The 16,305-nt window shown below is 41.0% G+C and overlaps 1 protein-coding gene across 8 annotated transcripts in view; it reads left to right on the forward strand.

Annotated features, from left to right (window-relative positions):
- LOC113638447 (membrane-associated phosphatidylinositol transfer protein 2) overlaps positions 1–16,305 on the forward strand; it is a 49,572-nt gene that overhangs the window by 6,445 nt on the left and 26,822 nt on the right. For 5 of the 8 annotated variants that reach the window (XM_027139666.2, XM_027139664.2, XM_027139661.2 and 2 more), the window contains exon 2: positions 11,445–11,613. In XM_027139666.2, the coding sequence (XP_026995467.1) occupies positions 11,536–11,613 (78 nt within the window). In that variant the 5' untranslated portion in view covers positions 11,445–11,535. Of the gene's footprint in view, positions 1–4,098; positions 4,122–4,303; positions 4,491–7,554; positions 7,794–11,444; positions 11,614–16,305 lie in introns of those variants that run through there. The other 3 variants (XM_047804926.1, XM_027139662.2, XM_027139663.2) reach the window with 3 other exon arrangements.

Genomic DNA, 16,305 nt, shown 5'->3' on the forward strand with positions numbered 1-16,305 from the left:
TTTTTCCTTCCAAATTCGGACATGTTTAAGGGTTAGTTATCACTAATAACAGAGATGAGTAATATTACAGAGATAGATTAACTATAGTAAAAGAATTAGCAATTTTAAGTGTTAACTTACTAACAGCTGTGTACATGCACTGGAATACACAGGTCATGCAATATGTGTTCACTGCTTAAATGTTAGTCATATTTTATTGTTTATCAGGTTCCATTAGGTGACATCTTGCACTCAGCCTTGAATCTGGTGTCGATGTTGACCAACACCTTAAGTGTTGGACAACAGAAAATGGCGAACCAGTCCAATATCAGTGGACAGTCAGCACAAGTAAGAAGGTCCAAGTCAAATGGGCAGTCAGTGCAGCAGGAAATGGCTAGGTGTGTGTGTGTGTGTGTCTTTTATGTAGGCCTATCTCATCACGCTACAGACTGCAGTGATGACCTCCTAAACAGCTGTATTCTTTAAGCACCTAATGTAACCTTACTCTGAGAGCTAATCTTACTTACTATAGTTAACCTATATCTGTAATATTATTCATCTCTGTTATTAGTGATAACTAACCCTTAAACATGTCCGAATTTGGAAGGAAAAAAACAACTTACCCGAGACGATGAGTGAGAGCTTGGCTGCTGATCCGCCATTTCGGCGCCAGTGTTTTAAAAGAGGGCGAGGCGCATGCGCATTTCGTGGAATCGATTCTTCTTCCCTCGGATAGTAATGCCTGTGAACGTGATGACGTATTTTTGACAGTTGTTTCGCAGACCGTTTTCGTGTGTGAAAAAGAGGTGTTGTGAAAACAAGCGTTGTGTGTGTAAACTCTCATAGTCGTACATTTTGGAGTTGTATTTAAACAAACACACAAAATCTCGTATCTGTAAACTGTCGTGGCAGTAATTTTTGGGATCCAACGCCGCAAAATTAAAATTTACACACAAATGCTTTGAATTACGTACGATTATTATTGACAGTGTTTTTATTCCATACTTATAGAGATTCTTATTGACCATAATGGAACTGGTACATCTTTGTACTGGAGAATAAAAAAATCAAGAAAAAAATTAATATCTAGGGTTTTTAACTTAATCTAACAGTGACGATATGTAAGACTGGACTTTGATATTAAATTTATTAGTAATTAAATTCATTTAAATAAATTAGACCTCATAAATGTACAGTTCTTTTCTTCGCCAATCATTGTGGTCTTGTTATATTTCATAATCAGCCATTTTCAAGATTCTGAATTACACAATCACGAACAAATCCGATGGTAACAGTGGTGAAATCGCTGTGATGCAATAGCGCAAATGTTAATATTATCAAACATGTCCCACTTCTCTCAGAAAGCCCTCTAGTCCTACTTTCTCCTCCTTGAAAGCCTTGCTTTTGTAACACCAGCACTTTGGGACTTATTCTCTGCAGCTGTGCGTGGGCTGAAGTCATTGTCCACAATGCAGAGAGCCATTATTAATGAACGCAATCAGGAAATGGGCATTTGGTCCTAATAGATGCTTAATCTTGGTAACAAACGGCTCAAGACCCACTGAGATGGTCCTATGTCATAGCTGGCTCCAGGCACTGGGTCATCATTGCTGTGAGAAGCAACTGTATATTTTCCAGCCTTTGCACTTGGAGCCAATCCAGACACTAATGGTATTGGGCTGTGTGGCACTCTGGAGCCCACTGCCACCAAACCCCACTCCCATTTCATTGATTAATTCTGACATCTCACTGTTTGTAGCCAAACTCCTGAGAGAAGTGGCCGGGGTGCGGAGGCATGGCGGAGTGTGGACAAACAAATTCCTCAGGTGGTGAATCGCCACTTTTCAGCCCGAATGACGCGTGGTTCTAGTATTTCCTTCCGGATCAATCAAGTTTATCTTATCTCCGAGTTGTGCTTACAGTGGATGACAAGAGGAAATTGAATATCGCTGACACAGCAGAAAAGTGATCTTGGTGCTTGTACTGTTTGACCGTCAATTAAATATCTGCTACATCACAGAGGGGCTGAATTTTCAAATTTAAAAGGTGTTTGTTCATTTTCTTTAATGCCCCATTTCATAAAGCAGTGAATGATTTATCTCAGGTGGTTTATATTACCATATATGTTTAGTATCAGCGTGATGTCATCTCAAGCTAGTAATAAAGGCATTAAAAAAAGGATTTAACAAAGATATAATTGTTGATATGGCGACACTTCCTGTTAGCAGATGTTTATGAAACCTTTAAAGAAGGAATCTTTAGTGTCTTGTGCTTCACGTAAGTCCACATGAAATATTTGTGTAATTATAACATCACATTACAGCGTCACTAGTTTATCATCAGTAGTGTACAGAAAAAGAAAAGACATATGACAAAGCGCGAGACGGAATTCCAATAACGGACCAAAGGAGCAGAACTGGTCAGCTCCTCTATGGGAGAAAGGTGATGTACTGTTTCTCCCCATCAGTCAAAGTGATTCCTGCAAATCGTGAGTGTTTGTGAGCTCATTTTTGTGGACATGATGAAGACATGTAGCATTTTACAATTTAGGAAGGAAATGGTTTGCACGAGGAAATATAGAAGTTGACGGGGACAGTCTTGTCAAAACAATTTCTGCTTGTTAGAGTTCACATGATTCAGTGAGTGAATCACTTGTGTGTTGTCTACATCATCGCTAATGAGCAACGGCAACATAAGGATCGGAAAGTCTCCGGTACTAACGCATGCTTGTTTTTATTCATAAAATGTAACAGACTACAGGTTGGCTTTACACTGTCCCAACAATCAGTCTTGTCATCCGATACAGCTCACACTGTATGACTCGCTCTCTCGATGCAAAGCTGAAAATCTTATCGCAGAAGTGCATAAAACTTTATGTTGCCTTTCAGCACAGGTGGCGCATGACCAAAGATAAATACTAATGTAATGCTTTGAGTAATGCTGCAGCTCATTTGTCAGTGCTTAAACTTTCAAAGAAAAGGCTTCCAATAAATGGTGTCGCAAACGCCTTAGCAACATCATGTGATGTCAGAACAGCAGACAAAATTAATCAAGCCATAAGTAACGACTGTATAAATAAAGAAATGGCGTTCTTGCTCTGCTGTTGTGAGGCCCCTAAAATGCACAGTGTTTCGCACCATTAACAGCCATATTGTAAGTCAACAGGCTGCGGTATTATCATGTGGCTCATAGTAGCAGCAGCAGCATCCCAGAACTATTTACACTTCACTTGCTTAGCTGCGCCGTCTTCTAGTGAAGACGAACTGGCATCCAATCTGTGACTGAACTGTGGCCTGCCGACTCGCGTTTCCTCTCTAAACGTGCTCTTTTACAACATCTTGTGCTGTTCAGAGCTTCCTCTCATTGCACGTATGAGGACCCATGAGCCTCTTCCGCTCAGCTCTTTATCATGAGCTGTTTGGGTATGCATTTTGTTTGTGGTCTTGTATTTGCATAAACAAAATGATGTTGATTTGGGTTAGACATATTTTCTTTTCTTTTTTTTCTCACTTTGCACATATCATTTCATGCTGCTATTGTGAAGAGCAGAAGATAAGCTTCAGAAGTATTTACTTAGTCACAGAAACAGGAAATTCTTTTTTTTTGTTCTGAGAGTAAAGGTTTCTGTAGTTCTGTCTTCTGGCCTTATGTGGAATTAGTTACACACTTAGTACACAAATATGTACAGTTTTTTTTCTTTTCTCCTTATCTACTGCTCGATACAAAGTTCCAGTGAATTTGAAGTATTCTGTCAAACAGTGACTGTGTTGCCGAAAGACAGTGTACTGTGTTGTCCAGGACCGCTCTTTAATAGGTGATCTAGTTAATAGGCAGACTCTGATTCACTCTGAGACAACAGTCAGGAAATCATGAATGCTCTCATTGTCAGATCACTGACATGATGCTATATGTGGCTAACTTTGTTGGTGCTTCAGCTCAAGTCAGTCAGATCTTTACTTCTCGCTCGCTGGATCATAAGCGACTCAGCCTCGCATTTCCTCGTTGACATGCTGAGTAAAGCAGCGTAGGGATAGAAGCTTTAGTAATATCTCGTACTTCCAAAGCCCAGAAAGAGGCTTTTTAATAGCTGTGAGTGGCGAGGTGAGCGGCTGACGATTATCCTAGCTCCAAATGCCCTCGAGGTGAGTGATTTATTACAGTAATTTAAGGAAACGAATGAGCGCCGAGGCGTGCCACTATCAGCTGGGGCTGCTCTATAAATAAACTGCCTTTGCTCATCATCCGCCCCTCGTGTCAGCCGTTCGGTTTGTTTGTGCTCCTCCTTTTCGCGCTCGTGATATTTTGGACTTTGCATTTAGCTCCAACACTGATAGACTGAAGAGATTTTTTTGATAGCAGTCTTGGAAAATGTTTTAGCAGTTTATGTGCTGGTTTGGAGGATTCATCTTTCTGTTTGTTTGTTTGTTTTTTATTTTGGTATGATTCAAAAGTACAGTGTTTTTAGGGACGAGATGGATGTAGCGTTTCTCTTACATTAGCTCTTGTAGTAGGTAGGTGATCAGTGTTGCCGCCATTTTTTTTTAGTTTTCAGATGAAGTCATGGGATAATTTTCCTGTTCATAGAATCGTGGCTATGGTTTGCATATCAAACCATGTTAAAGCCATAGACTAGTTTATCAGAGGTGAAAATATTACAGTAGTATTAAATGATTTTGTATAGAAAGAAGTAACTATTTACAGTTTTAGAAAACAGAGTGAGGGGAAAACTGTGTGTTTACAAAATGGTATTTTTTTAATAAGTAAAAAACAAACACAAAAGTAGTCAGGAAATAGTTTTCTGATTAAACAACACTCTATTTGATTACCTGCAAATATCAACAAGAAGAGAGCTGAAAACAGAAAAAAGAAGTGAGTGGGAGGGACCAAAAATGGTGATCGCTGATTGTTTGTTGGGAAATAATAAAGGTTAGTGATTTAGACTTTGGGAAACAAAAGTGATCATTAATTGATTTCTTAAAAACAGTAGTGATCAGTGATTGGTTGTTTGGAACAATGGTGATCAGTGGTTGGTCTTTGGGAAACAGTAGTGATCAGTGATTGGTCTCTAATAAAGAGTAGTGTTCAGTGTTGGTCTCTGGGAAACAGTAGTGATTAGTGATTGGTCTCTAATAAAGAGTAATGTTCAGTGTTGGTCTCTGGGAAACAATAATGATCAGTGATTGGTCTCTGGAAAAAAACAGTAATGATCAGTGGTTGGTCTCCAAGAAATAGTAGTGATTGGCCTCTAAGATATAGTAACGATCAGTGGTTGGTCATTAAGAAACAGTAGTGTTCAGTGATTGGTCTCTAATAAAGAGTAATGTTCAGTGTTGGTCTCTGGGAAACAGTAGTGATTAGTGATTGGTCTCTAATAAAGAGTAATGTTCAGTGTTGGTCTCTGGGAAACAATAATGATCAGTGATTGGTCTCTGGAAAAAAACAGTAATGATCAGTGGTTGGTCTCTGTGAAACAGTAGAGATCAGTGATTGGCCTCTAAGTAGATTGATCTCTGGGAAACCGTTATGCTCAGTGATTGGTTGTTTGGAAAAATGCTTATCAGTGATTGGTCTCTGGAAAAAAACAGTAATCAGTGGTTGGTCCCTGGGAAACCGTAGAGATCAGTAAATGGTCCCTGGGAAACATTAGAGATTAATGATTGCATTGGTCTCTGGGAAGACAATGCTCATTCAAACTTTACACCCGGGTGGTGAGTTGACTAAACCTGCTTTCTCAACTCCGCTAATCATGGAGAAAGATCTAGATTTCTTGAACTTTTATATTATAAAATTTGCTAAAGGCATCAAAAGAGACACCAAATCTAGTGGCATGTCATTGTCAGTTGCATTAGAACTGATATATTTTGAATAATCATTATGTCCCTAGATTTCCACAGCACACCTTGTAGTATTCTCATCCATCAGCAATTAACATCAGTGCCCTCTACCATGTAGATGAATTGTTTGCACATCACCATGCATACGCACCGAGTCTCAACTTGTACAGTGAGCGGTGTAGTGGTTTCCTGCTTTGTGTAGGTCGACTACTGATCTCCTAACACCTCTCACTTTCAAGCGTTTCCTACATAGCCTTGCTATTCGTCCTGATTCTTCTCCACTGTTATCCTTTTATAAGACCTCATTATACTTGTGGCTAAAAATGACTGGTTCCCCTGGAGATCTTGGTTGCAGGACTCATATAGTTGCGAAATTCAACATTTTAGCATGGATCTGTTTATATGCCTGTATATTAGCAGTTAAAAATGGACATATCTTTTTTATCAATTGACTACATATGGATGGATCTGGCAACCTCATCAGTCCTCACTTTTTTTTTTTGCTTATTTATTACCTTACTGCATGCAAATGTAGTGAGGCACATGAGCTGTCTGGCTAAAAAAAACTGATAGCACATGATTTCCTTGTTGGTGGGGAAAAAAAAGTTCTTTCTGTCAAGGAGGGGGATAGAAAGAGTATGAGTAGAACTTTGTGTTCTCTTCCACTACATCGACAACACGGTGCAGAAAAAGCATCTATTTGATTTGGTCATTGGCTTTAGTTAAAAAAAAACAACAACCCTCTCCCAACAATATTAGCTACACAAATCATGTAAGTACAGGCAAAGAGCTTTAATTAATGTGTACAGTAAACCTTAGAATGGGAGAAAATAGCATCTCTGTGACTCCCACAGTGGATATGGTTGTGAATATTAGAAAATGTTTTTTCTAAACAGCACATTTATGATGATACTGTGCCCACTGTAGCCTCATAGTCCTGTTCTTGGCTGATAAGAGTGGATCTCGTTGTGGTATTCAAGCTCATGCATATCAAGGACCTGCATCTTGTGTGTTCTGGAGATCTTTTTTTGCTCACCACTGTAAGAAGCGAATGTTTGGGATCTTATAGATTTTTTGTCAGCTCAAATCAGTCTCCCATCCACCTCTGATCTCTCTCATCAAAGAGGCGTTTCCACTAGTCATTGGATGTCACTGCGATCCCATTTTTTTTCACCATTTTCTCATTTGATGTGAACATTAATTTTTACATGATATGTATTGCTGCCACATGATTGGCTGATTGAGTAATTACATGAATTAGCAGTTGAGCATATATGCTTGACAACTGTATCCTGTTTATATATAGGCTTGTAAATGTTACAGTAGACAGGACATTTTTGGGATGATCTGACTTCATGGGGCGTGTGCCACCGCTCACGCTCGTTCATCAGTTATCGTTGTGCCACTTGCCTCTGACTATCCTTCTCATCGCTCCATCTCGTCTCTCTTTCCTCCCATGTCTTCCTCGTGATGTGCGCGTAAGCATCGGACGTACGTGATAGTTTCGGAATTGACAGCGGGTGTTACTCCACTCCTCGACGATGTTCGCCACTTGTGAGATCAAGCCAGGGAAGAATTTCAAACAGAGGGTGGGGAGATCAGCCGAAGGGCCGTCCTTGGGCTGTTTTCATCACATTCAGCCCAGCCAATGCTGACACAGCCTCTTGCACTTCCATGGTAACAGCGCTTTATAGCCCACCACAAGAGGTGGATACTGGAGAAAACAGGAAAGAGAGAGCGAGAGAGAGCGAGATCAGGAGGGGGGAGGTTGCAGAAAAGAGGCATTTCCCCCCCTTTCTTTCCTTTCCTATGTGTCGGATGATTTCATTGACAGTGTTGGATGTGTGAGAGCCAAGAGAAGACACGGAGCCCAGGCTGTGGTGGCATGGGTGTAGCACGCTCATGTTTGGGAATGAGACGTGGAGTGTGCGCACGCTTTCTTTTGATTGAGTAGATCGTCTGCTATGCTTCATCAACAAGGTAAATTGTGTCTTCTTGCAGGAATGTGCTTCTAGATGGTTCTAAGCTCCCAGAAGCTCCTGAATCATATTTGAGTATACAGTTGTTTTTGGGCTCTTTTATGTCCTGAATATCTTGTTTTCTTTCTCTGCTGGAGAAAGGCGTTTTGCATGGTTCTGCTTTTCCATGCACAACACATCTTGCCTCATAGCCTGAAAATGTTACTATGAAGGTCAGGATAATCCTAATGTTGTTTGTATTTGAATAATTTTTTCCATGCAAAATGCAGTACTATTATTTTACTCCCATTCACCAATTTTGCAATGAACTAGTTCTTATGTCTTGTAGAGAGGTTTGTCTTGACTTGTTTTTCGTCTGGTTGTCTGGTATTTATTATTTCTTGCTCCGGCTGCTGCATGCATGTTCAGCACAAACAAGCGATTAGCAATTTTGCCTTTCATTGAATGGTTTAAGCTAATGAATGTGCGGTTTTGTGCTATTGGCCCTTTATCTCTTCAGATACCTGTTGGGCTGCTCTGTGCTGAAACACGTAAGAACTCTTCAGGATCTCTGTGGACATTTTTCAATTGAAAATTTTGATTAAATAGAACAAATTTTGCTTGTTACATACTTGGTATACAGCTGTCTCATTAGAAAAAAGTAAAAAGAAGAGGAGGAAAAAAATATTATTATTTGGTTTAAAAAAAGAATGAGAAAAAATATATATATACACACACACACTTTTATTTATTTATTTACCAATTTTCCTGTCTGAAACTGCTATCTGATATCAGAACACAAGAACCTGCACCTATCCCAAGACCTTCTTATAGATCATGTTACTGGGCTGATATCAATTTTGCTTGTCCTTTTCGTCATGGAAAGAATACGTTTGTGACGTGACAGTAGTACATACAGATTGTAAGTGACACTCAAGGTCTCACCTCAGACATGGAAAGGTCATAGCATTTTGTGGTTGCTTCTGCTCACGGACAAATTTGCTTATGGTTCATGTCTAGGAAGCTTTGCTAAACAAACCCAGAAGCTAAGCCCTCCGTGATCTGATTTCGTTATGAGTATCAGTGAGATACATTGCACAAGCTTTACTGACTAATTTCTGGCTGGACGTCTTGCTGAGGTTTGTCTGAACCTTGGGATTCCTGGCGGTGGCTGGACACCAGATCATATTCAAAGCACCAATTTTATTGGATCAGAACATGCTGTTAAACTCCTCGTTGAATACATCCTTATGAGCAGTGACACAATTTGCTCGAAACGTGGCGTGCCTGCCACTAAAAGATCATTTGCTTGTGCTGTGCTTAGACACATTTGGATATGGTTTATGTCCTTAGCTTGAGCTAAAACAGGCTATTGGTCTGCAAACTCTGTCCTTATTATGGTGTCTTTCTTCCATTGAGCTGTACAAAATCCAGACAAACTCGTTGGATTGTAATGGTACTTTATTGGTAAGTACGACATTCAATGTGTATTCAGTACAACAATCTATGCTAATTCAGTGGAGCTTTCCAGACAAGAGTGTCTTTTGTAAAGAAACCAATGGTTGTCTTCATTTATGCAGTCTCTGACCTGTTGTTTGTATACATCAATGTTGAAATGAGACCCTTATTTTATACAAGGATATAAGATTGTACTAGTCTGTAGCCAAAGATTAAAAAAGAGAGGAAATAATGCATGCATCCTCACAGTTCCTATATAGTAGCACCTTCATACATATTAGGGTTGATATTCCTCTAGCACTAGCTATTGCTTAATTCCAGCTCTAATCACACCTAATCCTGCTAATCAAGGTCTTCAGGAACATCTGAATATCAACATTGGGTGTTGTATCTATCATTAGTAGCTAGTGGACCAGGGGTGGAATAGTGTCATTGTGTGTGAGCTATTTTATTCTTCCTTAAAGAGATTGTATTTTATGATATACACACACCCAAAAATTATTCTGTAGACTATTAAGAGTGAAATGTCCATAGAATGGTTGCTGGTAGCAAACGGGCTGGTTTTGAGTACTTGAGAGCACCTTGTATTTGTTATTTTTTTGCACACAGCAGTCTCTATAGTTTAGACAGAATGGTGTGAAAACAACAAACGCACAGAGTGCAGGTACTTCAGCCTCAAGCGGTTCGTTTAATGAAGGAAGGTTAGAGGAGAAAGGCCAGACTGCTTCAAGCTAAGAGAGAATAGAGGCTAAATTAAGTCAGATAATTACTCTTTACATCAGTGGTGAGCAGAAACGCATCTCAACACATTTCACTTTTTGGTGCCTCAACAGGAAGGTGAGGCTTCAATGGGAACAAGATCAGCAAAACTGGAGTATCTTGGAAAAAGACCAAGGGATGTTTCTGGTCTTCCTTAAGGTTTTAACACAGTAGATAGCCTTCAGCCTGTACACTATAAGTCTGTTCTTTGTGTATTTATTCGACCTCCAAGATTCTGTCTCTTTGTTACCGCTTCATTGAAAGCCCTGTTAAAACCAAGGACTTGTCACTTAACTGTATTTATTTTAATTGCCATTTTGGTACATTTTTGTACCTTCTCATTTGGTTTGGGCTATAAACAACAGGGCATGCCGATTTGAGGAAAGAATCCATGGCAGGATGTAGATCTTCCACCTATTACTGAAGCAGTAACATTGTTTTAGAAACCTCATACACGCCTTTCAATCAGCAGTCAGCTTAGGGAATTGCACTGTGCACTATTATGCACTATTGCACTGTGGTACAATAGGTCGGAAAGCAGTGTGTGTACTCTGTTATGAGGACACTGGGTTACCTGTGTTGGTTTAGAGCAGTGGACTTGGAACACTTGTTACTTTCTTGGCCAGAGTTCTCCCAAAAGAGGTTTGTTTTTCTTAATTTGACATTCATGGACAAATAAGGGATGAATCTTGTCTTGGATTTGTTTGGTATTTGAACGTTTTTTTCTAAACTAATCCAGTGTTCCTGTGTTTGGTCCGTTAAATTGAAGGCCATTTGTGGTTGTACTCCAAATGTTTACATTTAAAGCTGCTCAACCTGTTTTTAACACACACACACACACACACACACACACACACACATACACACACTCAGTAGAGTTGTGTATCATGACTGTGGATAATCCGTCTTACACTAAGCACGCTGTGTCATGTGATGCCAGTAAAGGCCCACTAAAGTGTTGTCCTGCTGTGTGGACATTGTTGCCACTGACAGATGAATATCTTCTCTTTCCGGAAGCTCAAATTCGCTGGTTTGTAAAGCTTCCATTTCCGAGTTTCTTTTTTTTTTTCCCCATGAGAAAAGCTTGTCATATTATTGGAGTAAAGCTTTTCTGCACTGGATTAGTACACTGATATGCTGTTATTGTCTATTGACCTTCCTAACAAGACAAGTTTTGATTTTTGATTGATTTTTTTTTTTAAATACGTGCCTTAGCATCTTATTATTATACAGCATTTTTGTATGCACAAGAACTCACTATATGTTTCACTTAGCAGCATTTAGTGTCTATTCATTACCCTCCCTGTCTGGTTTTTGTGTCGTGTCTCCTGACAGGATACTCTGAGCCTCTGCGTCCTGTCAACACGCTCCTCCCTTCAACATGAAGAGCATGTGTGTTGGGCAGAGATCTGAAGATAATGAATATTAACACTCCACTCTGTTTTCTCCTCTCCAGGTGTACGGGATGAACTTGGCTCTGTCCCTCTGACGTGCCCGAGCTAGGGCCTGCCTGGTGGATTCCTCAATCGCCCTGCACCACTGCCAACATGCTGATTAAAGAGTACCGCATCCCCATGCCCATGAGCGTGGAGGAGTACCGCATTGCCCAGCTCTACATGATCCAGGTTAGTCTTTTTGCCCTGATCTTGGACTTGAGATTAAAGGCTGTAACTGGAGCAGCTCAGATTGTTGGAGTTACTGTGTTTAGAAGTGTTTGACCAGAAACCTGATGAACCTTCGAGATACCTAGTAGCTTAGTGATCTAGCTGAACATGGAGCTCAGCAAAGCTTTTTCCTCAGTGGAAGGTTTCTCCCCAAACATACTTATAGGAGGGGAAGATATCCTAGATGATGAGACGCTATATGCTTTTGTCATCACATGTTTAAACCAAGGCCAATCTATATGGTAAATAAAACAATCTGAAACTTATACAGAAAGTAGCACCACTTCAGCACCGAAGCCGATAAACCGTGCCGCCAAAACCGTGCCCAAATTCCACCTTCTTTAAAATGAATAAATTCAAGCCCATTTTTCTCAACCGAGGGATGTTGCGTGTGAGAAAACACACAGCCAGAAACACACCAACGAACCATATATGCTCAACCTTCTTGAGCGTATTTATCACAAGATAGCACATGATGACTCATCAGAAACGTGATCATCTCTTTGCAAGTGACAAACTATAAAAGGATAATGTCCAAGACTATGGATAGTGTGTCCACTCTAACAGTAGAGGACCGGCACAAGAAGCTCTGAAACCACGACTTTAGTTACGAGGCCACACTTTAACCCTCCGTCCTGTAACAAGAACCTGCTGAGTCCAACAAATGACCCATTATCTGTATATTAGGCCGTACTGTCAGCCAGGCTAGCAGTGCTTGCTTTAAGAGGGTGTTTGTCGCTCATGGCGGTCAGAGTGTACTTGCGGCATACGCAGTCAGGCCTTCCCTTCTGCCAATAAGCTCCTGCTGACAACAAAAGATTGAAAGTGCCGATTGCCGTCGGGTGACACCCGCAATCGATACGGGGAGCTTACAACACCAGAACTGTGATCTGCATATGTAAATAACATACACAGACTTCTTCACCAGAGGGTAGACTGTTTTCACAATCATTCATTACCATTTCATTTCACAGCCTCCTAGCGGCAATATATTCAGGGAATAAGTTCAGAAATGGCAAATGGTACAAACAAAGGTCTCACAGTAAAAGCCAACAGTGTCCTGATTAATTTGATCAGTCTTGCAGCCAGAAATAATTAATGTTTAAGACGTTTATCCAGTCGCACTGGTATAACAGAAAAAATAGAGGGTTCAGTGCACAGCAAGGAGGAGAGTTGTGAAGTTTTTCAGTAGCAGGAATGTGGCTGTTTGTGTACTTTTTCCTGCTTTAGACTTAATGGGTTGTAACTCCTCTCACGTCACCCATTCACATAAGTTTACTTTATATTGTTTGATTCAAGTGTATAACACAAGCAAATCGATTTCAGACGATCATTTGCCTTAATAATGCATTATTGAAGCTGAATGTAAATGTAGCCAAAAATCATTCTGGAAACAAAGCAACTCTCAGCTATGGGAATTGATGGGTGTAGGAATCTGTGAGCTCAGAAACGTAATTTGCATGAAGCACAACGCCCTAATGCCTCACACCACACTGCTTTGGTTCTTGCCCCTGCAACCCTGCAACCATGCAACGCAGCTAGCATAACCTGACAGACTTGAAAAATCTTCTAGTGCTTAAAATACGTTCTTTTCTCTGCCTGTAAGATAAGGCCTAGACTCAGAGGCTGTGATTTATGCTGGGGAATGAAAATGAGCTATGAGCAGCACAAAATCTTCCAGCAGTTTTAGACTTCAAGCTCGTTACATAAAACTCTCAGGTCTTTGGTCCTCTGGGCAACCTTACAGATTCACTCTTGTTTTTTGTTTCTTCTGTTGTTGAAAGTATAGCGGTTCCCTAACCCTAACTTCCCGTCTTTCCACCTTTACTCTTTTCATCAGCTGACACACACACACACACACACACACACAGAGGGAAAAAACATCTTGATGTCGAGAGCTGTTAGGAAGCTGGCGATGATCCATAAGTTAGCAGGTCAGCCTTCATCTCCGGATTGTAGGCGGCGAAGGTTTCTCTCTTTTTGCCGGGGAGCCGGTCGTGACTGCTGAGACGGACGTGGGCTGGACTGCTCGGAAACTGGCTGAAGGTTCCTACCGGTCCACCCACATGCCCGGCTCTCACAGCAGTTTTAAGAGGTTAATTAGCATCCTGTCAAACCAGCTGTCAGACCTGCAAGACACCGCAGCACACTGACGCAGCTCTGGAAACGATCAAACGCTTGACACATTTTAACCCTCGGATGAATCCTTAACACTAAAATTACACTATATTGGATTGCAGTCAGCATGTCAGCGTTATAGATGGATGGATAGATCTTAGCTGAAGTGTTGGGGTTTTTTTCTCGCCTTGACCAACTTTCTATGTGAAATAAATCTACGCGTCCCCAAGTTCAGATTTACTATATGAACATAATTCCTTTTATTCCAATGTAAGTAAGGCTCATTGTTTAAATATGTGCACTTGCATTGTTATTAAAGCTATAGAGCTTTTTATTCCTGAACTTTCCACTCGACTATGTACACACTGCTTTCTATTAATCTTTTATCCAGGTTTTAATTGAACATCTAACCAGTTTTTTTTTAGCACCTCTGTAGGGCAAAACAAAAACACTAAATATATTTAGTGTAAATAATTAATTTGTCGACTCTTGTTACACGATAAGATACATGGAAAGCTGACTAGAATGCATATTGTCCTAGCTGAGGTTAATTTTAGCTCAAGCCACACACACACACACAGATACACAGATGTTATAAACGTGTACCAGCCATCTGCTGTGGCCTGTGCGACATGGCAGGGCAGAGCTTGCCTAATGGCTGAGGGTAGCCTGGGCACCCAGCATGGCACGCAGACACACTGGCAGGTTGACCCTGCCGGTGTGGCATTAACTGTCCTTTCTGGCTTGTCTGTATGAGTGAGAAAGTGAGAGATTTGGCTTTTCGTTCCTTCTGATGGTGTTACAGCGTGAATATGTTTTATGAGCTCTGCGCCATGAGTCAGAACAGTTGTCAGGAGGCACAGGCAGATTTTTCGTGGCTGCTTTGGTGATTTAGAACAAGCCAGCCAGCGCGGCTGTGAAAACTGCTGTATGACAAAGCCGTTATTCGACCAAGACATGTTGGATTTTGTATTTTAATAGCGTATTTCTTTTTTGTAGGTATTTGTACCTTTCTGACTCTGCAGCACGTTTCTTTGTGACGTTTGAATTCCGGGTAGTGAAAAGGAATTCAAAGCATTTGGGGGAAAAGTGGAGTAAAAAAAAAAAGAATAATTAAGGAAGTCGATCCGTCAGAACGGGCGCCAGAGGTCTCGTCTGCCGTCTTTTCTATCTGTACATCTCTCCTGCGCGCTTCCACCCTCCCCGCCACGCACACACAGCGTCACAGCTGAGCTCTGGCTGCTATGGTTACGGGTGACATCAGCAAGAGCATGGCACTCGCTGCAATCATTTGTTTGCAACGTGCGTGCGGTGGTGTTGGGGAGGGAGAAAGATCGGAGGGAGAGGTCGTGATGATGCAGGCACGTTGCCACGGCAACTTTTACTCCGCTGATTTTGTTACCCACCGCTAAAAACAAACTCCGGAGGCACATTGCAACGAGGTCACACGGATTTAGGAAGAAAGAGGGCGGCTGGGAAAGAGGGGGGAAAAAAATCCTCCTATAGTTAAGCGTTTTCTGAACACCAGTGGAGATTTGCATTGTACAGAATACTGATTTGTCTGGCTCTTGTTATGAGAGACGTATCCCTTTAACAAAGTTCTGGCTGAGTTTTAGATAAATGGCTGAAAGTTTCTCTATCGACACACATTTCTCATTTTGGTATGAGTCACCTAAACGCAATCCATCACTAGACTAAATGATTTGGATGTTTGCTGGAAACCCAGCTCCGATCAGCCCAGGAGCTTAGAGTTACCCCTCGCTTTTAATTAATTTACTGATTTATTTATTTTACCTTCGCGAATGACTAATAAACGAAACAGCAGCGCATTATTGTCCATCACTCCTGTCCTGAACTGGACATGGGGCATTTTGGCATGTGCAGCCTTCCACTCCCACTTTCCTTTTATTAATATTTAATGGGGAAAAGTCATTATTGGGATGGGAAGGAATTGACAGAGATAATGTGTGCGCTAGCTGTAAGTTAATTAAGGCTGAGTGGTGTCTCCACTCTCCACAGATTCTGAATAAGTGCTCTGAAATGAAGGAGCCAAAAGACGTACGGTGTCACAAATCACAAGTCATTTTGCACGTCGACTGGTTTCGCCTCATATTTCATTCACTTCATTTCACGTCTGTTTTTTTTGTTTTGTTTTTCAAGCATTGTCAAGGATTGCATTTCTCAAAGTAAAGCCAACAGACAGATTCCAATGTTGACAATTGAATGCTTTCTTATGCAGGGTGTTTTGTGGAGTGCATTATATGACACCCCCCTATATGGCAGTGTCACACACACGTTAATAGCTAATACTGATTCTGAACTGTGTCTCTGCATCACTGTGCTACAGTGTCTGCTTGGCTCTCTGTGATATCTCGGTGTCCCTGTGTGTCTGTATCACCTGCATCTGTGTCTCTCTGCGACTGTGTGTGTCTCTGTGTATCCTTGTGTCTCTGCATATGTGTCCATGTAGCTGTCTGTCTGTGCACCTTCACTCTGCATTCTCTGTGTTTGTTTCAATTTGTATGTCTCCATGCC

This window comes from Tachysurus fulvidraco, chromosome 20 (genome assembly GCF_022655615.1).
Source record: "Tachysurus fulvidraco isolate hzauxx_2018 chromosome 20, HZAU_PFXX_2.0, whole genome shotgun sequence".
Classification (NCBI taxonomy): Eukaryota; Metazoa; Chordata; class Actinopteri; order Siluriformes; family Bagridae; genus Tachysurus; species Tachysurus fulvidraco.